Source organism: Tasmannia lanceolata, unplaced genomic scaffold (assembly GCF_043159265.1).
Source record: "Tasmannia lanceolata isolate RefF3 unplaced genomic scaffold, GAP_Taslan_0.1 ptg000015l, whole genome shotgun sequence".
Classification (NCBI taxonomy): domain Eukaryota; kingdom Viridiplantae; phylum Streptophyta; class Magnoliopsida; order Canellales; family Winteraceae; genus Tasmannia; species Tasmannia lanceolata.
In genome coordinates, this window is record NW_027518692.1 from 52,223,731 (window position 1) to 52,246,160 (window position 22,430).

The window sequence follows — 22,430 nt, forward strand, 5'->3', positions numbered from 1 at the left end:
TCGGTTGATTTATTGCAAAATTAATTTCATTCACACTTATTGGGGTTGTGAGTATCAACGCCTTATTCCACTACTATTCTCTGGTATTGGACACCAGGCCACGTTTGGCAACAATTATTTTTTTTCCATGGAATGTTTTTTTACTCGATGGTGAGGGAGGGTGGTAGAGGGAGGAAAGGGTGAGAGTGGGAAGGGCTAACGAAAGGCTTATAAACAAAGAAAAAAAAATAAAAAAAATACTCTACCCCTCTCTTACCACATTGTAAAATAATATTCCATGGAAAAAAAATTCCAATCAATTGCCAAGCTTGATTTTAGCTTAGCCGAGCTGATCAAACCGTGTTGTCCGGAGTTGAGTAGGTTAATATGTACCCAGTTTGGATTGCACTGGAAAAGTTTGGAAAGGAAAAATAGCCTATTCACGGATGAAAAAAAACAAACAAACTGGGACCTTCAATTTATGATGATATCTCTACAGATCAACCGTAATCATATTATTTCCCTCTTTCCATGGAAATTTTTTTCCATCAAAAATGTTTTTCGTGCAATCCAAACAGGGCTGAATCTGATCACCTTTATTTATATTTATAGACGATGGTCATTCCTGAATGAGGGCTGCTAGCAAAACGGGATTTGGATTGAAAAATAAAGATTGAATCCCATGTTGTGACACCTGTGCAAAAAGACAAGCGGGTTCCAATCCCCAAGAAATATGCAAAAAAACACTGGAACTGACCAAATTGTCGATCAATTTCACTTTTTGTCTTTATTTTCAAAACGAAATTCCGTTTTGGAAGTGTTTTCTCCGTTTGGTTGCCGGAATTTTTTTTTGGCTCTTGGGACTTTTGTGGAATTTCCTCAGGAAACCCACGTTTGGTTGCTGGGCCCAAAATAATCCTAGGAAACAAAATAACCCCGCACAAAACCCTACCCTAGAAAAAAAAAATACTCCTAGGAACCAAAATAATCCCAGGAAGCAAAAATAAGCTTGCAGAAGAATTTTTTTCTTCCCAACAGGTCAAGCAACCAAACATCCCACCATAGTCCGGTCAACCAAACATTATTTTACCGGGATACTTGCATAGAGTTTTCTTTTTTCTACCAATCTCCCAGGGAGTTTTTTGCTCCACAGAAATCCCAAGAACAAAAAACAGCTGGTCCGCTTCTTCTCTTGTCTCTTAGCTACAGTTTTGAATAAATCCCGGATTCTAAAATCCACGTATCCAAATGGCCCCTGATGTTTTTTGACGTCAAACCATGTGAAGAGGGGGGCGCATAATCCTAGGATGGGGGCGTGGGGGGGGGGGGGGGGGGGGGCGCATCATCGCCCTTAAATTTTATATGAAGTTAGATTTTTTTTTCCCACAAAGATGGTAGGAGTGGACATGGTCCGGGTTGGTTTGGTTATGAGGTAAACCAAAGTAAACCCAAAACCGAGCCAATCCCTATCGGTTCCCAATAGTGGGAACCAAAACTAAACCATGGAACCCTGTAACCGAATTGAACCAGTATCAATCTTGATTGGGTTGGTTCGGTTCGGTTCTAGGTTTACCCTACTTATTTATTTATTTTTTCAGCCCCCCCCCCCTCTTCCAAATTCAGCCCCATCTTCTCTTATTTTTAATGAAAATAAAAAGACTATCAATTTTAACACTCCCTTCTAGCCCCACTCAATCCAATGGCCCATATTTACTTAAGTTTGAAAATTTAAAATTTTATATGAGATTTGCTAGCTCCTTCACAGAAACACCGTTGCGCTCCGTCCTTTGCAAGCGATGACAACCGCATATATTGACTTTTGCTTTATTCATATAATTCATCGATTCTCATTACTTGCAAAGTACGGAGAGTGAAGGTGCTTCTGCGAAGGAGGCTAGCAAATCTCATTTGACATATATATTCGGTTCGGTACTGGTCCCAGGACCCCAAACTCAGAACTGAACTGAAAATCAAAGGTTCCAAAATGTTGGAACCAGAACCAAACCACATATTTTCAGAACCGAACCAAATAGGCCGGTTCGGCTCGGTTCTTCAGGTTGGACCCGAACCATGTCCACCCCTACTAAATGGGGCTGTCCCAAGTAAGAAAAGGGGGCAAATATACCATTTCCCTTACCAAAATACTTTATAGAGGTTTTCCACCTAGACCCAAAAAGCACTCAATCTCCAATCAAATGCACTTTTAATGGGGTTGAGAAAATCCATCTCAGATCCAATCAGATCGTCCACAAATAAACAAAAAAGTAAAACAAGAAGTGAACAACAAGACGTGGTTCGGCCAAGATGCTTATGTCCACGAGCCTAAACATACCTTCACGTGGTTCGGCCAAAGATGCCTATGTCTACAATCGAGAACATGACCTTAGAGAAATACAACAAGACCTCACCCAAGAGTGACCCGAGAGATGCTCCCTAACATCCAGTCAAAGAAGCGTTAGTATATGTTAAAAAAGTGGAAAGATGAGGGTTTGGACCGGAACGCGACATAAATGAGGCCATCTGCTTTTCCAACCAAACCTAAAACTAAAAACTAGCTATTAATTCAGTCCCTCTCTATCTCTCTGCATTCCGAAGCTTAGAACTCCTAAAACCTCTTCTCGTGTCTGTGGGCAAATCTTCCGCCATGGAAGGAGGAGAACAAGCTCAAAACAAGCAAATAGTCTTGAGAGGCTTCATTGTGGGAACTCCAAAAGAGACAGACATGGAATTGAAGGTGGGAAAGGCGAAAATGAAGGTTGTTGAGGGATCCCGATCTGTTCTGATCAAGAATCTCTACCTCTCTTGCGATCCTTACATGAGAGGGAGAATGCGAGAGTATTACCAATCTTATATTCCTCCTTTCCTTCCCGGTTCGGTAAAAATATATTTTCCACTCATTCCATCATATATGTTTGTAATCATCCAAGAATTAGTGAAATTCCTAAATTCATCAGTATTGCTTTTCATAATTTGTAGCTGAAAGATGGACATTATTGTCTTTCTTCTATTACTACTACTAAAAGAATAGATGTAGTTCATTTATTCCTAACATCCAAATTTGGGATCTCTAAGGGGCTGTTTGGATGTACTGATTTTGCTTATTTCTGAAAGTTTAAAATTCACTGGTTTTTAAAATTTCTGGATTGTAAAATATGTTGTTTGGGGTGGCATGCTGTATTTTCCAATAAATTGGGTTTGTGTTATTTGACTTATAATTTCATGAACATTATCAGTAAATCAAATGAGTTGGCAGTTCCAATGACTACTGCAAGGATATTACATTGTTAATAGTGTTACTTCTATGATCAGTAGAGTCATTTCATTATTCAACCCCTGATTATAGTGTCACGAGACTCCATTATAGGTCCTGTAACAAACACTTTTTTGATTTATCATACTAACAAAACTCAACAGGATATTCAACTAAAATCTTCGTGCAACATTGATCTCAGAATGAATAGGAAAGCAACTTAAATGCATCATAAAATCGGGTATAGGAACATCAAGAACGGAGGAGGAATCTCCAACACTACATATGAAAATCCAAAAAACAATTATGTTATATTTTATCTTTTTATTATTGATTGGTAATATATGTGTATATAGGTACTATTGTTCTTCAACCCTGAGGTCGGAGGTTCAATCCAAGCTTACCTCCCAAAACAAATAAATTAATAATAGGTACTATTTTGGGAAGAGCAATATGTAATTTTTGTCCCTCCTCATCCACCCTAGAGATATGTTTGATTCTTGAAGTCAATCACTGCTTCCTTTTAGCCCATGTTTTTTGCTTATCTTAATTACATTCCTTTAACTTCTTTTTAACATAATGGATGCTCTTTTTTTTTTCTAACCATGCTAGTTTAGATTCGAAAGGAGTGTGACCCCACGACTCAAGTCTAGGATCTAAAAGAAGTGGGCAATGATCATTTGTGGTATGTGTCAATGCATACTGGCAAACATCAGGAAGGAGAGAGCATAAAGCGCAAATGAGGAATCAATCATTTCTGTTGCAACTCAAATTTCTTGACCATGTGAACTGGGCCCCGTTCAATAGAAGATCGATAAGCTCATTTCTGCTAATGAATTCAGAGAAATCCATCATGCACTGACTGGTTCTGCTATAGCTCACCATTCCTCTACCTTTCCGATCTCATTAAAATCTCATCTGAGACACCATGGATTAACTCACTTCTAACCCCATCCAATTCCACCCACAAGGATCATCTCTCTGTCCTCTGAACCAACCCATAAATGCCTGTGAAATTCCTCCAAGAGTTATCAGATACCATCTTCACCACAGTCGATTCTGAAAATATAGCAATGTCGTTCTCTTATCATCTCGCATATTGCCGAGTCCCATGTACCTAAAATCCCCCCCTTTCAATAAAGAGGTGAAAACATCTCAAATTCCACAACTCAAAGCTACAATTTTAATATGGAACACAACTAGCTGCAGATCCCAACAAAGAATTCTGATTTAAAATTGGAATTACATGATCAAAATAAACAACGCCCATCAACAGACAATGAACACCACATTCTACAAGAAAATCATACAACTAGTCATCCTCCATTTTCATTTCAAAATTTCTGCAACTCTGAACAGAGCAAAGTAGAACCCATTGATTTTGAAAAACAACAGTCCACAAGAAACTATACGACTTATAATCCTCCATTTCCATCAGCAAATGAAAACATCTCAAATTCCACAACTCAAAGCTACAATTTTAATATGGAACAAAACTAGGGATGCAAATCCCATCATAAAATTCTGATTTAAAATTTGTAATTACATGATCAAAAATACACAATGCCCATCAACAGACAATGAACACCACATTCTACCGGAAAATCATACAACTAGTCATCCTCCATTTTCGTCATAATCAAAACCATTTAAAATTTCTACAAATCAGAACAGAACAAAGAGCTATAGAAAGAACCCATAGATTTTGATCTGAAGTTAAAAACGCAAGGACAAAAAATAAAGAAGAAAACAGCAACCGATAGTTAGTAAATCCACAAGAAAACCATAACGCTCATCCTCCATTTTCGTCATAATCAAAACCATTTAAAATTTCTACAAATCAGAACAGAACAAAGAGCTATAGAAAGAACCCATAGATTTTGATCTGAAGTTAGAAACGCAAGGACAAAAATAAAGAAGAAAACAGCAACCGATAGTTAGTAAATCCACAAGAAAACCATAACGCTCATAATCCTCCACTGCCATCAAGAAATGAGATCACTTCAAATTCCACAATCCAGAAACCATAATCCTGATAAAGAACATAGCAAGATCGACCACATCCATCTAATTTATCTTTTTCAAAGTAAGTTGAAAATGACCGATACAGATCCTAAAGAACAACGACAATAAGAACTGCGAATGGGTATGGATCTTGCCAAAGGAGGAAAAGTTGACTGAGCAAGAGCAAAGCCCATTTGGTGTTGTATCCACCATACCCATGAACAATAACATCAGCATGCAAATTAAAAAGAAAACAGAAAAATCAGAAGAGGAAAAGTCAATAAATTCGAATTGGGTTTTCTTTGAAAACCATGTGAAATTTGGGGGGAAAAAAACCAACAAATGAAAAGAAGATCTGAAAGAGTAACATACAAAATGAAGTGCAAAAAAGGGGACCAGAATGAAGACTTCGAGCGTGGTAAAAAAATAGTGGATGGAGAAGAAAGAAAAGGAATGGGAGATGCTGTGTAGAAAATCACAGTTGGAGGGGTTTACCTGCTCAAAGACGGTGTGGGAGGGAGGGAGACTAATCTCGATTGCCCTTTCAATCACTAGAATATTATAGAACAGATCTTTACTTGTCTTAAGGCATAAGTAATCTTCACAAAGCCTAACTTATCTAAAACAATTAAGTATGATTTGAATTTGCAATGTAATCTTAGAGAAGAAAAGTGAGGAAATGGAGGGGCATATTACAACTTTCAACTCACTACAACTCACAAGAGTATTAAGTCCAAGTCTTACTTCCTAATACATGTAACAATTAACAAAGGAAGCTTCCCAGGACAAATACAGACTTCTATATCAAATCCAAATTGTTAATATAGCCTTAAACATCTAATGAAAATCTTCCCATAAATTTCCTACACATGCACTTCAACAGAACTTGAAACAAAAAACATAGTGTCAGATGACCCAAATTTGTCTCATACAATTTGTAGTCACAGATGTACTTGAAAAATAATGAAAAACTGAAAATGGCAACCCATATTTAATAAATTGTTAGATTTTTTGGGTGATTTAAAATTAATAAATTTATTCTGTTATTTCTTTTCCTATTTATTAGGGAAGTTAGAAGGTGTAAAACGTTATGAGATATTTTGGGGAGTGAGAGAGATTTTAGGAACTTTTAATATCTATAACGGCTTTCTCTACTCATATATATTTGAGAACGCATGTCTTCTTCTTCCGAATGATCTCTTCGAAAACAAACAGTTCTCAAGAAAACCCCCCACATCTTTGTTCTTGGTTTCAAAAATTTTCTTCTTGATTTTACTGTTGTTTGCGATACGGGCGATAATGAGTTCGTGGGATCAATTCCCTGCACGGAAGAGATCTTGAAGGATGGTTGAATCTTGGGAGCCAAACGCCGACGAACCCAGTGCAGACGGGGGCGTTTTGACTCTAAAGAGAGCGTCATTTCTGACGTGCCTCGATCCATTAAAACAGGCTATTTCTAACCTTTCTTGATTAATTTACTTTCACTATTTGATCTATATATTTTAATTATTTTGATTGATTATGGTTAGATCTAATCTTAAATATTAATAGAAAATTCCTAAATAGATATTATTTGACAAATTCTCCAACATTTGACAAATTCTCCAACATCCTGCACTCAAACATGCCTTAACTCTCTAGGTAAGCTTCAATTTTTCCATGCTTAGTTTTCATGTTTAGAGGGAGATATGGAAGTTGGATCTCTCTCTCTCTCTCTCTCTCTCTCTCTCTCTCTCTCTCTCTCTCTCTCTCTCTCCATCCCCATAGTGCAAATTCCAACTAATAGTTAATAAAATAATTTGATTATTGTATGCTTGCTGCTATCGGATTATACTGTAACCATATTTGTCTCTAGGTATGAATTTCATTTCAGTTCCAATTGACATAGCAGAAAAGTTTCATCCTTTAATCCATTGGTCGTGATGCATTTGATTATTAGAAAATGTTGGTTTTGCAGTCTCTGTATTTGGTAATCTTTAACAAGGAGGGAACTAGCCTGGGGTAATTATTGGAGAAATAGTAGTTGCAACTTCTAGTCAATATAAGCAGTCAGAGATTGTTACACGGATACAGTAATCTTTCATGTGCGACTTGGTTGATTGTGTTATACTATAGTATTTTGGGAATTGCTAGCGTCCATTGCAAAAGGCATTTCGCAGCTGGTCTGTCGCATGTCAGACCAGCCACCTCGTGAATAGAGACAAAAACTGTTGTCTCCATTCACGAGGTGGCTGGTCTGATATGCGACAGACCAGCCGCGAAATGCCTTTCGCGATGGAGTGTAGCAAATCCCTAGTATTTTATGCCTTGTTCACTAATTATTTTCTAGAATGAATAATTCCTCTTACCACCCTGATGGTTTTAGGTCCTTATCTTGAAATCATTCATTTTCTTATTTTTTGTGTGCCCCTATTTCTTTTAATAATATTCTCTTTTTGTGACGGATCACCATTTTGATATTTCATCATATCAATTATGACATGCTATGAGGGAATTTTTCTATTCATTTTCATATGTTATCATATCAATTATGAAATGTTATGAGGGAATTGCCCTTTTCATTTACACAATCATTCTTGTTTATAAATGAAGGTCATTGAAGGCTTTGGGGTTTCTAAGGTTGTGGATTCCGATCACCCAAACTTCAAGGCAGGAGATTTGGTGTCCGGACTAACTGGCTGGGAAGAGTTTACTTTAATTGCAAAGGCTGAGCAGCTGAGGAAAATTCAGTCCGAAGATATTCCTCTTTCATATCATGTGGGTCTTCTAGGTACGGTTTTTTTTTTTTTTTTGGAATGGCAGAAGAATTTTATTTAATCAAAAGACCGAGGTGGTCACAGAACACATAGCTGCAAGGATAGAGAAACAGTGCAAAAACAGAAACAGAAAAGAGGGCAAAGGAGAAAATAAGAAATCCTCGGGTGGAAGAAAGGTTCCATGTATAACATAATGGGCTAAGCAAGGTCAGAAAAGGGGACAAAGGAGAAAATAAATCTATAGAGGACCATCTCCAATAATGTAACCCTGTAAGTTATGTGTTTGATGATATGCAACACTAACTGATCTGTACTAAGTTATTGGTTCAATTTTCTCAGCATTTTCTCCTAAGGTTCTATACTAGTTAGATCCATTAGCATAAGTCAGAAACATAATTTAATAAACCCTCCATTGTTTGTGATCTGACACAATCTTCAAAGCCCTCCATTCTGCTGTATTTAGACGTGAATACTCGTCTTTCTGTCAAACAAGGTGACAGAACTTGACATACCCAACCAAGTAAGCATACTTGCGCTGGCAATTGCAAGGCTAACTACATTGTGATATCCAATTAATGTATAGATTTGTTTTGGTAGGTAAGCTGGGATTGAACCTGTGACCTCAAGGTTGTGAAACAATGCCTCAACCATTGAGCTACAGGCCCAACCCCCAATTAGTGTATAGATAATGCCAGAACACAAGAAAAAAAAGGTTTTGCATGTCAACTAGTGCCTTAAATGCTTGACCTGGATGGCAACTTTTGAAACATGGATTGTCTTTACCGCACAACCCCAATTAGTATTGGCATACTATCAGCAACTGAAGATACAGTGTAAGCATCACTAGCCTTGAACAATTCGAGAAATAAATGAGAGCCCAATCATCAGATATCCATTCCATTTTGTAAACATATTTTAGAAATTCATATTTGACTTCTAAATTAGTCATTCGTGATTGACATGCCCAACCGTCAAATATCCATTCCATTTTATAGACATAGGTCTGGTTGATTACCATCTTATCAATTTATTTTATATAGCCAAAATTTGGACTTGGTGCTCAAAGCCAGGGCAAACAGAGTCTACTAGGCTGAGGTTTCCTAAGTGCTCCCACATCCTAAAGGGGCTGTCTGGATACCTGGATTTTAGAATCCAGGTTTTAGTTTGAAAGCGGTGTAAAATTCTGGATTTTACAATCCATAATCCTGAATTTTAAGTAAGAAATCCAGGCTTCAGAAATCTCTCCCCCATCCTGAGATTTCTAAAACCTGGAAACAGGGAACGATCTCCTACTCTCTCGCTGACCGAAAGAAGGGCGAGAAATATAGGTGCAAGCTTTTGCTAAAAAAATGAATTGGAATCAACTCGAACCCGACCCGATTTTAGGGTAAAAGCTCAAACCGAATTCCAAAAATAGACCTGAGTTGCACCCCTAGCGAGAAATCAGAAAACAACAAACGGTCTCATTCTCTTGTCTCATATCTAGGATTTTGAGGAAATCCGAGATTCTAAAATCCCCGCATCCAAACGGCCCCAAATGTCTTTGGGCTTGTGTCTTGAGCGAGGGAGGGAGGTGGGGTCATTGATTTGCTAATATATTCATTGGTTTTCCATTGATTTTCCCTTCCTTTATTTTCATTTTAACTTGTTTTTATCATTTAGCTTTTTCCAGTAGAAATCTAACTACAGTTTTGACACAGGTATGCCAGGTTTTACAGCTTACGCTGGATTTTATGAGGTATGCTCCCCTAAAAAGGGGGAGTATGTTTTTGTGTCAGCAGCATCTGGTGCAGTTGGTCAGCTAGTTGGGCAACTTGCCAAGTTGCATGGCTGTTATGTTGTTGGAAGTGCTGGCACAAAACAAAAAGTAAGTTTGATTGAATTTAAGGGTATTTGTATTAGATGGGAGTCGCTTATGATGCTGTCAGAGCTTAATGGAATATTTCAGGTTGATCTTCTGAAGAACAAGCTTGGATTTGATGAAGCTTTCAATTACAAAGAGGAGCCAGATTTAGATGTGGCATTGAAGAGGTGAGTACTTAACACTGGTCTGCACTGGCTTTTGAAAAACCATGGATTGGACTCGGAATTATTCGTGCTACTCTTAATGTTGCTTGTTTTACACTATAAAGTTATTTAAGTTGGGAGAAAAGAAAATATAGAAAATCTGAGCCATATTATCTCATGATGTAGCTAACTTAAGTCGTTTTTGTATTATGTCATTTTTATGCTTTTGAGCATACTGCCTATGTCTTAACATGCAGTATTGTTTGCCATTCCACCCAAAAAAAAAATCCAGCAGTCATTTCTCTGTATTTAATTGGGTGCAGTCGTTCTCTTCTATCCAAACTTGAATGCTTTTTACAGTATTGCAGCCAGCTAACCCTTCAGGCTTTAAAACCTCTCCTGCAATTCCATGGGCAAGTGCCTATCTAGTTCGCTAATTGATTCAAAAGCTCGCTAATCAACTCAGAATTCAGACTAGTCAATATGTTTCCACACGTCGAGTACTGAAATCATTCTATGATTTGTAGTTGTAGAAAGGTAGCCATGATAGCCATTGAAACAGTGCTTCTCTTAATAAAATCAGCAAGTTTTTCCTGGATTCCAGCCATCAGAGACTTGGATTTCGTAAGATCGTTTTCTGAAAAAAAATTTCCTACATATCCAAAGCCACTGAAATCCAAGTCAATGAAATAGCTGTTGATTTTGTAAACAAAAGGCCAAGTTGATGGCTTGGCTGACTTCTCATACTGTCCAGAATTCAGACATGGTTCTCGGAGCTCGCCAAACTGAGTTGACTTGGCTGAGGTCTGACTCTGACTCAATCAGTGAGTGCTGAAGTAGTGAGGGAAATAGCGTGATGTTGTATTTCATAGTGCATTTGGTCCTCAATTGGTCATTTTCTTACTTTTGGATGCCTTTCTGTTGTTCTTGCCCACGTTCCTTTAGTATAGCCAAAGGCCCTATTTGTTTTGGATTTCGACAACCAATTATGAGCCTAAAACTGATAATTGAACTCAAATTTACATTTAATTTTCAGTCCAATAATCAGTTTTGGGCTCACAATCTGTTCTCAAAATCCTAAACAAACTGGGCCAGACTGATTTTTTGACTGATCTTTCTCTCAGGTGTTTTCCACAAGGCATCGACGTCTACTTTGATAATGTTGGTGGTGCTATGCTCGACGCTGTGCTTGTAAACATGAGACTGCACGGTCGAATTGCCGTATGTGGGATGGTATCACAGCAGAGCATCTCTGATACAGAGGGAATCCATAACCTGTTCATGCTCATAACAAGACGCGTAAGGATGCAGGGATTCCTCCAGAGTGATTATTTGCATTTATTTCCTCAGTTCGTGGATAAAATAATTGATTACTATAAACAAGGGAAGATTGTCTACATAGAAGACATGAACGATGGCCTCGAAAGCGCTCCGGCAGCCTTTGTTGGCCTCTTCTCTGGTAAAAATATTGGTAAGCAGGTGATACGGGTCGCTTCTGAATGATAATTCGCTACATGCTGAAACAAATAAGTTTAGATTTGAGTTAGTTTTAGATTTGCTTTCTAGTTGTTTAGTATTAGGATTCTTATTGATAAGAGCTAGCTAGATTAGAAATTTTCTATAAATAATATGTACGCAGCCTTTTTAGAAAAATGAAGAATATTATTCCAGAGAATTGTGTCTTGCTCACAAAGGAGGAGGACCTTTCCCTCGAAGCGGGTCAAGAGGCCGATCTTCCCTCTAAGAAGATCAAATCAGTTGCGAACTGATTCGGGTTCGTAACATAATTCATGTATTTTTATCTGGAATTTGATCTTTATATTACTTAATCATTCCGCATTTCGTCATCTCTTTTATTACTGAATCTTTCTGCATTTCATCAACTTAAAACAGGTGATGAAAAACATTTTTTTTTCTCTGATGGTCGGACAATCCTAACTGACTTTATTATGGTCAGATCATCCTAACCGTGAAATAAAATGTATTTTTTGGCCATTGAAGGTGGACTTTTCTCAGGTCATGGAGGCAAATAGGTAGTCCTGTTGCTCGTGAGTGCTTAAAAAGGCACCCGTTTTCAATGTTATCAATCTCGTTGGCTATTCTAGGCCCCGTTCGTTTGGGATTGTGGAACAACTGATGATGATTATGGAAACCGATTATGCCAATCGTCATTTATTAAAATAATCAATTGCAACAAGACTGCCGTTCTACTAACACCATTTTTCTAAGGGAAATGATAATAATTGCATCCCTTTTCATCACTTGGGACACCCACCGAATGGACCGATGTCAGCATTCATGCCGACCTACAACAACCGAGCTAGGAGATTACCATTTGGCCGATTACTACCCAATAGACTGATCTGGGGAGACCGAGTTGGAAAATTGCTTTCTTGGCCTGAACTGATCCAAGAATGCGAGGGCAGTATGTTATGGTAAAAATTGACACCCTACAGAGGCCGTCACATAGTGCTACAAAAAGCTTAAAGGCTAGAGAGTAAAAGGTTAATTTCACAACTCTTATGGAAGCCCTAGAAACTAAGGGGCTGTTTGGATATGTGGATTTTAGAATCCAGGTTTTAGTTTGAAAACAGTGTAAAACAGGGTGCATGATCAAGCTGTTGCGTGCTGTCATGACAGCGTTTCTTGGATTTTAGGTAAGAAAACCAGGTTTTAGAACTCCTGTGAGATTTCTAAAACATGGGATGATCTGCTCCTCTCTTGTAGACGGAAAGAAGGGCGAGAAATCAGAAAACGACAGCTGGTCCACTTCTTCTCTTATCTCTCATTTACAATTTTGATGAAATCCGAGATTCTAAAATCCACGTATCCAAATGGCCCCTAAAACTACAACCACCAAAGGTAAAATTGGAATCCTAAAATTCAGGAAAATGGACCATTGAGAGACCAGTCCCAGAATGGCAAGATTCCTTTCTTGCCTAGTGCTCAAAACATGAATTACCTTAAATCAAGGAAAACAACCAAAAATGAAAAATGTAAATCTACCAATCAAAGTATTGAACTCCGATCGATTATCATGGATTAAAGGATGTTTTGATATCAACTGTAAGATTAAATTAATCAATTCTTAAAGTGTGAAAAATCAATTGTATCTTCGGCGATGATGATCAGATGTCGATGTTACGTAATCCGTGAGATCCAATTATTGAAGCTGATCCGGATCAGCAACCTCCATCGATCACCAGAGAAATCTTCCAGTCTAAGCTCAACTCAATGGAATCTTGGGCTTGGCTTGGGTAGATCAGGGAGAGAACCCCAAATAATTACCTTATGTGTTGTGTTCCGATTTTAAGCAACACAACTTATTCATAACAATATGGATTAGGGTTAAGTCTCTCTCTAAATCTAATTGCCTAGGTTGGCAATGTGGGCCATCCATGGAAAACGTGTTCAACATTCCTCTCTACAGATATTTCCGCGTTTCCCCCAAGGACTTGAATATTGTGGAAATTCCCCTAGAAAATCAGGTTCCGACCTGATTTGTCAAGGGTCAACGAGACTTTTGATTCCATAGAGCCTTTGTTTCTTGGAAGCTGGGTGCAGAAGAAAATAATATGGGCCTTCCCCTTCAACCTGTTTTATAATCATCAAGATATCCCCCTCTTTTGGCATGAAACAGCAGGTAACTGATCGACTATCTTTCCTCTCTTTCTATTCCATCTTCTGATTATTCCTTTTTTTTTTTCTTTCACTTGGGTATTAATTGGATCTTCTTACAGTACAAGGGGTTATAGAGCTGAATTGGGTTCTCACTGTTGTTGGATTTTATGAGAAGTTGTTTTGAAGGATTTTTTCATGTCTCCATCCATGGAAGGAAAAACTCTTCTGATTTTTCTTCACATTTTTATGCTACTGTTTCTGTTTACTATAAGCAATGCTGTTGAAAATGATATTAATTGCTTGAAAGCAATCAAAAGCTCACTAGAAGACCCGTTTAATTACCTAAATAGTTCATGGAATTTTAACAACCGCACTGAAGGGTTCATCTGTAAATTCAATGGCATTGACTGCTGGCACCCCGATGAAAACAAGGTCCTAAACATACGACTTTCGAACATGGGCCTTAAAGGAAAATTCCCTTCTGGTTTAGGGAACTGCACCACTTTGACGGGATTGGATCTCTCCAGCAATGATCTTTCCGGACCCCTCCCTGAAGACATAAGTAGAATGATCCCCTATCTCACAACCCTCGACCTCTCGTATAACAGTTTCTCTGGTGAAATTCCAGTCAACCTATCAAATTGTACCTATCTGAATGTCCTTAATCTTCAAAAAAATCGATTAACGGGTCAGATCCCCAGGCAAATCACCCAGCTCAATCGATTGACCACAATTAATGTTGCCGAAAATTTATTGTCGGGACCAATTCCAACCTTCATTAAGAACTTTTCAGCATCAAGCTTTGCGAATAATCAGGCTCTCTGCGGTATACCTTTGGATCCTTGCAGGGGCCCTCGGAGAAAGGTATTCTGTTTTATGCCTTCTGATCCTTGCAACAAGCATGGTAGTCTTTGGATTACCATTGCAGTGGAGGCTGTTGTGGGTGCACTTTTGGGTGTAGTAGCTTTTGTTATCTTCCTGTATGTGGGTGGAAAGAAGGAGAAGGAGAAGGAGGAAGAAGATGAGGAGGAGAGTATGTGAATCAGGGCAGATTTTAGATGAGTAGCAGGGTCATTTGTCCTAGGCTCAAAATTTTGCAAATGAAATGTAGCTTTATTATTTGTTATCACTTGTCTCTTCCCAATGGTTGAAAATTTGAACAAATACGAGCATTTTAGATGCCATTATGTTTTGATTAAGTGTTTTGTTGACGAAATTTTAAGTTTTTTCTTGCATTTCGATTCATCTGTTCTTCAAATTATTGTTATCTTGTTTGGAAGAATGTTGTACACAAGCCATGTGTTAGATATAGCTGTAAGACAATAATTTCAAATCATGAGGACTTGGCCTGTATTGAAATCCACAAAATAAAACAAAACATAAAAAAAAAGGGAAATGTTATCACCACTACTAGTTTGATGAGGACACTCCTCACTTTATTAAAAGTACGGTATGGCCGGCACCATAGGATGATCCAAACCGTCCATTAGATGGAACACAGCCTAAATAAGTTGTGCCCCAAAAGTCATTTCCATAGATTGATCCTAACCCTCCGATCTATAGAGGGTTAGGATCAAACCTCTAACTTTCTGATCGGAGGGTTAGGATCAACCTATGGAAATGATTTTTGAGGCACAACCTATTTAGGCCGTGGCCCATCCAATGGACGGTTTGGATCATCCTATGGTGTGGGCCATACCATTTTTTTTAATAAAGTGAGGAGTGCCCTCATCAAAATACAGTTGTGCTGATAACATTTCTCCAAAAAAATTGGGCAGTGACAAATCGACCCCCATATATCTTAAATCGACTCCCAATGGCCTTAGGTCATCCAACCCGGATCTAGTTACATACATGAGGCAAAAGTGGGCCCAATAAGTGTCATTTAAGTAGTAGCGTAAAAGTGACTTTCATTTTAGTTTTTTTTTTTTTTTTTTTTTTCTTTCCCAGAATGAAAGCTGATGGTTTCAATCTCTAAAAAATATACAAAAATCTCTCTTCGAGTAGATTTGTACTATTACAACCACCGTTTTCCAGGAATCTTATGAGAATGGTTTGATCATATTCTTGTATTTTCCTAATATGTGTGCATGGAATTGAATACCTATCGGGTAGTATGCATGATGATTTCAAACTGCTTGCTTGCGAGTTGCGACTGAATGATCCTTGTATGGAATGGACGGCCATGGACTTGGCCTGGGTTGTCATGTCATGCTTCTATGCATCGGTTCTTCAACATGTTATATTCTAATTGTATATGCATAGAACTTGCTCTATTACACCACATTTCATAAGGGTTTCATGAAAACACTTGAAAGGAACCTTTGATGCTTCCTTATCCCCAACCCATAAGTAAAATGGTTGAAAGATAGGAAATAGTTGATACCGTATATGGTATCTCCAATCACTAGGTAAAATGGTTGAAAGATTGAAAATACTTGATACTGCGGTATCACCAACTACTGGGTAAAACGGTTGAAAGATACTTAATATTACGGAATCCCCAATCACTCGGTAAAATGGTTGAAATATAGGAAATGGCTGATATTGCGCTATCCTCGACTACTGGGTAAGTGGTTCAAAGATAGGAAAGGTTAGAAAATGGCCCAAGAAGGGAGCCACTGTATTCCTGGTTAAGGCAGTGTGTTCACGTGATATACAATTCGAGAGCCTGAGTTAGACCTAGGTGTGTTTATTGCATATTGGACGGTCGGATGTACTGTTGTCACTTGTTTTGTCGGCCATGGCAAAGCAAGGGGTTGCTATTATTTATCGATATGCTCCTACTCACATGTTACACAATTTAGGCCCATGAGTTGGCCTCGAGCATATATATATATTACGTGGTTTATTGGCGATCGGATGTGTTGTTATTGCTTGCTTTGGTTGAATAATATAGGGATTTCAATGTTTTACCGATATGTTCTATTCATCTACTATGTTACATTATCATTGTTATATGTTTTGGCATTGGGATTTTCTTTTCGCATGCCCAGACTCGTTAAGGGAGACCCATATGACCGTACTGGGTTGTTAGCTCACCCCATTGATTACAATTTTAGAGCTATTTTGGACGAGATTGGCAGGAGCATGAAGCATACGAGACCAGATTATCTTGTCATATTTTAATTCAGTGAGTAATGGGGTTAAGCCCTGTATTAGATTTATTGATTTTTGGGACGGGTGTGAGACAATTTTATCGTGTATAGTTGATTATTATCTTGGGATTTAATGTTACAGTTACGCCATGGATATTTAATTATTCTATTGTGAATAATGATTAGTTGTCTATGACACTTGCTTGATTTTATAGTCTTGTACGTCTGTGGACCTTATCTGCAAGTGTGCGACGCTGTCATGTGCCTGGCCATTGGCTCGGTTCAGGGCGTGACACCTTGTTTACCTGTGGATCGAGGTTCACGGACATTCGACTGGCTCGGTTCAGGGTGTGACACCTTGTTTGCCTGTGGATCGAGGTTCACGGACATACGACGCTGTCTCGCGCTTGGACCGGGCTCTTGGTTCGGGGCGTGACAACATATATGTTCTACCCTACTTTTATAAAAAATAAGAATAAAAATAAAAATAGGGAGATGATATTTTCACCCCTCTGCAGTACGCATTTGCTCCCTTGTAACTTGAACACTGGCCAACTGTAACGCTGTTTTGACATCAAATCACGTTATAAGGGGGCGAATGCGTACTGCAAGTGGGTGAAAATATCATCACCCAATAAATAACTTGCCCTCTCCATAATGGTGGGCTGGGATTAAGTAATCTTGCGTACATGATGGAAATTTCCAAAATAATTTACCCACAACACACGGAAAAAATAAAAGGACATAAAACTTGCTTTTATGTTTTATTTGAAAAGACATGCAGATACAATCATTCCAAACCAAATACGAGTCTCAAATCTTATTTATTGATAAGTTTAGTAATGAACTCGTCGATGTTCTTATTTGAACTCCCACCCTCTGCTAGTGCCTCTTTTGCAGCTTCCATCCATTTGCCAGCATTCTTTTTAATCTCTTTCCCCCTTTCTCCTTCCATTACTTCCCTAATGCAATTCCCCATCTCTTCCCTTCTCACAAGCCCTTTCTCACCCACCTTAACCCTAATTCCCACCCCCCAAATGTCCTCCACATACTTTGCGTTCGTGGGTTGGTCTGTCCACTGTGGAACTGCCACCATTGGCACTCCAAGACTCAACGCCTCTAGTGTAGAATTCCACCCACAATGTGTAACAAAGCATCCCACTGCAGGGTGAGCTAACACTTCCAACTGGGTGCACCAATCCACCACCAATCCCTTCTCAATTGTTTCCTCTACAAAGTTGTTGGGGAGCTTGCTCTGCTCAGAAGCCCTCACCACCCACAAGAAATTACTGTTACTTTCCTTCAGCCACCAGGCTAATTCCACCATCTGATCTTCTTCCAAGTTTGCTATGCTCCCGAATGATACATAGACAACAGACGCAGTTGGCCTTGTGTCTAGCCATTTCTGGCACGCTTTGCCATTTGGGTTCGAAAGGTTGATCCCATAATCATTGTCGCCCACCATAAGCTTGTCGAGGTACATAGATGGAAGTGTTGGCCCGATCGTCTTCACAGGCCAAAGCCTCTCCATCCAACGTACCTCCTGGTCAAATCTCATGAGATGGTAAAATATGCTAAAAATAATTATTAAATTGAAAGCATATTAAATGAAATGTAAGCGTAATGTGTTGGAAATATAAGGGCAGTGATAACACCACCCCCGGCGCCAAAAGCTCCAGAGCTGATGGAACGTGTTAGGCAAGGCCCTTTAAACATGTCCCATACTAGGCTGGGTGCCACCCAGTCCATACCTTGGTAGGACCCTACTCAGGACCGTAACACACTAACTCAAACGGTAAGCTTTTGGAGTAATTAGTTGTTTTGCATGGTACCGGAGCAATTACGATGTCCTTGGTTCAAAACCCAACAACTCCTTGAAATTAAAAATTCCTTGGCAGGGGAGTGTTGAAGTATAAATGATTAAATAACAACAGCTCTAACATCTTAAGCTTTTACAGTAATTGGTTGTTTTCACAAAATGATACTTCCGCCTCCTTTCCCAGCAATTCCGCTCCTTCAGATTTGTTTTTATTTTTTCCAGAAAATGACATCAGGAAAAGTAAACCAAAAGGATCCTCTAGACCTAGGAGTTTATTTACGCCTCGGTTGGATTGCAGAAATTTTTTTGTAACGTTTGAAAGAAAATATATTTCCAATATTTCCTACTTTTTTGACATAGGCGAACAGATAACCTGAATCAACCCTATTCAATTATTACTTGGAGTGACCTTCAATTTATGATAATATGGCTTGAAATTAATCATAATCATATCATTTCCTCCGAAACCATAGAAAAGTTAAAAAAATTCTAGGAAGATTTTTTTTTATTGGTAAGCGGGGGTTTGGCGGACCCCTGCCAGTCAGTTTATTTATGAAAAAAAATAAAAATTCGATAGAGAGTTACAACTAGTTGACCCTTCGTTTGTATTTGCTATTTGAATTATTTGCCTGTTGCCATTAGATATGCTAACATGATTGGCCCCCAGTGGGGGGATGGGCTTCTAAGGAAGTGAAAAAGGATTATTTTTGTTTTACTTATCCATTCCATGATCCAAATAATTCCGGTTAGGGCCCCAACGTAAATAGGCCGTACCCAAAAATCATCTTCATAGGAAGATCATATTCTCCCAATCTCTAATTATTTATATAATGTGTCATGCTTCTGTAGATCGAAGGGTTAAGATCATCCTATAGGGATGATTTTTGGCTGTACTCTCGGCCTATTTACGTTGGGCCAAAAAAGAGAATGGTTTGGATTGTTGAAGTAGTATAAAGTAATTAAATAACACCAACTCTAACCGCTTAAGCTATTTGATCCGCGGGCTTCTTGGAGTGAGCAAGGGCTCAAGTTTAAGAGATTTTCAGTTATTCAGTTTATTTGAGACAGTAGTAGTAGGAATGAACTTTAGTTATTTCAGTTGGTTAATTCAAAGTAGTCCATTTGGACAAAAGTTTAGTTTCTGCATTTATTACTCTGATCGTTTATCATTTATCTATGGATTAGTTATTTAGTTGCTCTGTTTCACTGAATGGTTCTTTTGAATGCCTTACATATTGATGGTTTATGAGAATATGCGGCGTTGTTATGAACTGAAATGAATCTCAGTTTAGGGGCGTGACAATCATCTTCTTCTGATGCCATTTAGCATGATCATACACGTAATATACTAGAAAACTCCCTTAGTTAATAATATTTTTAGTCCCCTTATTCAATAAATTCTCTGCCTCAAATAAAAAAGACACATTTTAATGCAAAGGGCAGAGAAAAATTCAAGACTTACCTCTTCCTCCAACTTGTCCAACGAGTTAACGAGGACCCAATCGGCTTTCTCTAAGTTGCTGAACTGATTCAAAAGAAGCACTAAGAAAGACGGGTAGGATTCTGGTGCCGAAACGAACGATGGCAAGTCAGATATTCGAAGCTGTGGAAATCCAGGAATGGATATGGGGGTGGCTTCCAGAGGGAGGTCCAGCTTCCCTTGGTTCACATGGTAGTATATGGCACTTACGGCGCAGGACTGAGTGAAGAAAGAGGCTCCATATAATCCTAGTTGTCTGGCTACATCTAAAGCCCAAGGAAGAACGCTATCGTAGACGAGGCAACTAAATGGGTTTCCAGAGTTCTCATGCTTCTGTATCAACCTTGTTAAGGTTCCTGATCCATCGGTTAACAATGCCAAATTGTCTTTATCAGCCACCGAATCGTGGCCATCGGATATGGGCTCGACATGGACCGCCCCACTTCCAATTTGCATGGACTTGGCTTCAGAGATGGTGGTGGCTAGTGTGACTTTCAGGCCTTTGGAGGCTAAGCGTTTAGCAAATTGGAGCATTGGGTTTATGTGGCCTTGGCTAGGAATAGGAAAAACAAGAATATTATGAGCTCCATATGATATATCTTTCTTCTCCATCTATTTGAAGATAGTTTCCTCTAAGTATAAGGTTTACTGCTTGGGTTATGAATGTCTACGAGAAGTTAGCTTTTATAGAAAAAAGTGACATAACTTGAAACCTACAAGAGGGTCCAATGTACCGGATCTAAGCCACATTAAGAGGATCCAATCATAGGCTCCAAAATTATTTCTGATCGGATGCAAACAAGTCACAGAAACCTGTGACAGAAAGTCCTAAATACAATTTATTACATTATTTTACCAAAAATAGCTTGCCGATTTTTATATTTTCAAGTATTATTTTAACAGTATTTTTGTAAATATAAGCTATAAACATATTTTGGAGCAATTCCTATTTAGAGTATCACATCATTCATCTTACTCAACTCTCGAGTCACCATCTTCTCTTCTTTGTCTAACCATTAACTGTACCCACTATCGCCATAGTTGCTCGCCCTCGCCTCTGGTTGCCCTTGCTTTGCGCGCTTATGCTTGCATGATTATTTAAAGTTTTTGAATTAATTTTATTATAAACTAAGCATGTGATTAATTAATTCAAAACAATAATTAACCTTAAAAGTTGCTCTTTAGTTAAACTATTGACTTTAAATAAAAAAATTTATTTATCGTAAGAAATGCATTTAGGCATTTGATTACGAATGTATCTAAATACAAGTGACACTTTTTTTTTCGTTATTTAAAGAGACTTAGTTAACATGGAAACGTGTTGCATACCCCTCCATAAAATATTTACATCCTTCCTTGCTCTTTTTTCCATAAATAAACTTTGTTAGGTACCCTCAATTTGATAAATACAACCCTTGTCGGTGATACTACAAATACTCATCCTGTATTTGATAAATATATTCGGTTGTATACCTTATATTTGATAGATATTTGTGATGCAGCTCAATCGGTCCTGAGTGTGAATTGTCCGAACTGGGGATAATCGTATGATCACCTGCATCTTGTAGGGGTGCAACTCGGGTCGGGTTGGATCAGGTTGAGGCCAACCCTAACCCAACCGGCCGAGATAGCATTCCCTCAACCCTAACCCAACCCAACCCAACCCGAGCCTCGGGTTGGAGATGGTCAACCCTAACCCAACCCGCCTCTAAATTTCTCAACCCCAACCCAACCCAACCCAACCCGAGCCAAAATCGGGTTGAACCCGACCAAGTTGCACCCCTAGTATCTTGTGCCGATAGACAAAAGGTTAAGGACCACCCGAAGTCGAAACTTCAGAGGGACCCTTGACACTCAAGTCAGATTGAGGCACAAGAGAAAAGGAGAACTAAATGTTGTTGTTTAAAAAATTAACCAAATTGGTCTCTACGGAAAACTCAAGTATTAACGAGATGGGTTAGAAGTACCTTTCACCATGGTTGCCTCTTTGAAGCTTGAAATCTGACGAAGTCTTCGTACTTTTCCGACCACAGCGATGACTCAGAAACACCCCTTGCTCTTCTCTTCCTCATCCCTGTAACAAGGCTTATGAGAAACCTCTCTTTTGATGTGTTTTCTTAAGAAAGAGATGGAACACTTAATGGTTAAACTTCCATAGAACTTCTAATTTGAGTGCAAATTCGTCTGGATCTTTAGGCATAAATTGGCAAGTGTTATTTGAGCCAACTTACCTTTCAAAACGTTTCCAAATTCAACAGATTAACTTATTTGGTTAACGGTTGCTTAGAATGCAAAACCACACATGTTTAGCAACTCTAAACTTGGAAATCCATGATTTAGAAAGTCTAAATCATGAAAATACTTCAAATTTAGAAATTCTAAAGTCAGAAAAAATCCAACAGCCTCTCACTTGGCA

At 38.6% G+C, this 22,430-nt stretch overlaps 2 protein-coding genes and 1 long non-coding RNA gene across 3 annotated transcripts; 2 read left to right on the plus strand and 1 right to left on the minus strand.

The window, feature by feature from the left end:
- Positions 1 to 2,471: 2,471 nt before the first annotated feature.
- LOC143892321 (Zinc-binding dehydrogenase family protein) lies at positions 2,472 to 11,835 on the plus strand. The gene is made up of 5 exons (XM_077396845.1): positions 2,472 to 2,854; positions 7,826 to 8,003; positions 9,690 to 9,856; positions 9,938 to 10,020; positions 11,121 to 11,835. The coding sequence occupies exons 1-5, from the start codon at positions 2,624 to 2,626 to the stop codon at positions 11,497 to 11,499; spliced, it is 1,038 nt and encodes a 345-aa protein (XP_077252960.1). The 5' UTR covers positions 2,472 to 2,623; the 3' UTR covers positions 11,500 to 11,835.
- A 1,438-nt stretch (positions 11,836 to 13,273) lies between these two features.
- Positions 13,274 to 14,852, plus strand: LOC143845970 (uncharacterized). Its single transcript, XR_013234607.1, has 2 exons — positions 13,274 to 13,639; positions 13,737 to 14,852. It is a non-coding gene; the product is annotated as an uncharacterized LOC143845970 (long non-coding RNA).
- A 2,683-nt stretch (positions 14,853 to 17,535) lies between these two features.
- On the minus strand, positions 17,536 to 20,725 carry LOC143846688 (mogroside I-E synthase-like). Its single transcript, XM_077355191.1, has 2 exons — positions 19,997 to 20,725; positions 17,536 to 18,258 (listed from the first exon to the last, which is right to left on the minus strand). Exons 1-2 carry the CDS (start codon positions 20,624 to 20,626, stop codon positions 17,536 to 17,538), a joined length of 1,353 nt encoding a protein of 450 aa, XP_077211306.1. The 5' UTR covers positions 20,627 to 20,725.
- Positions 20,726 to 22,430: the final 1,705 nt, after the last annotated feature.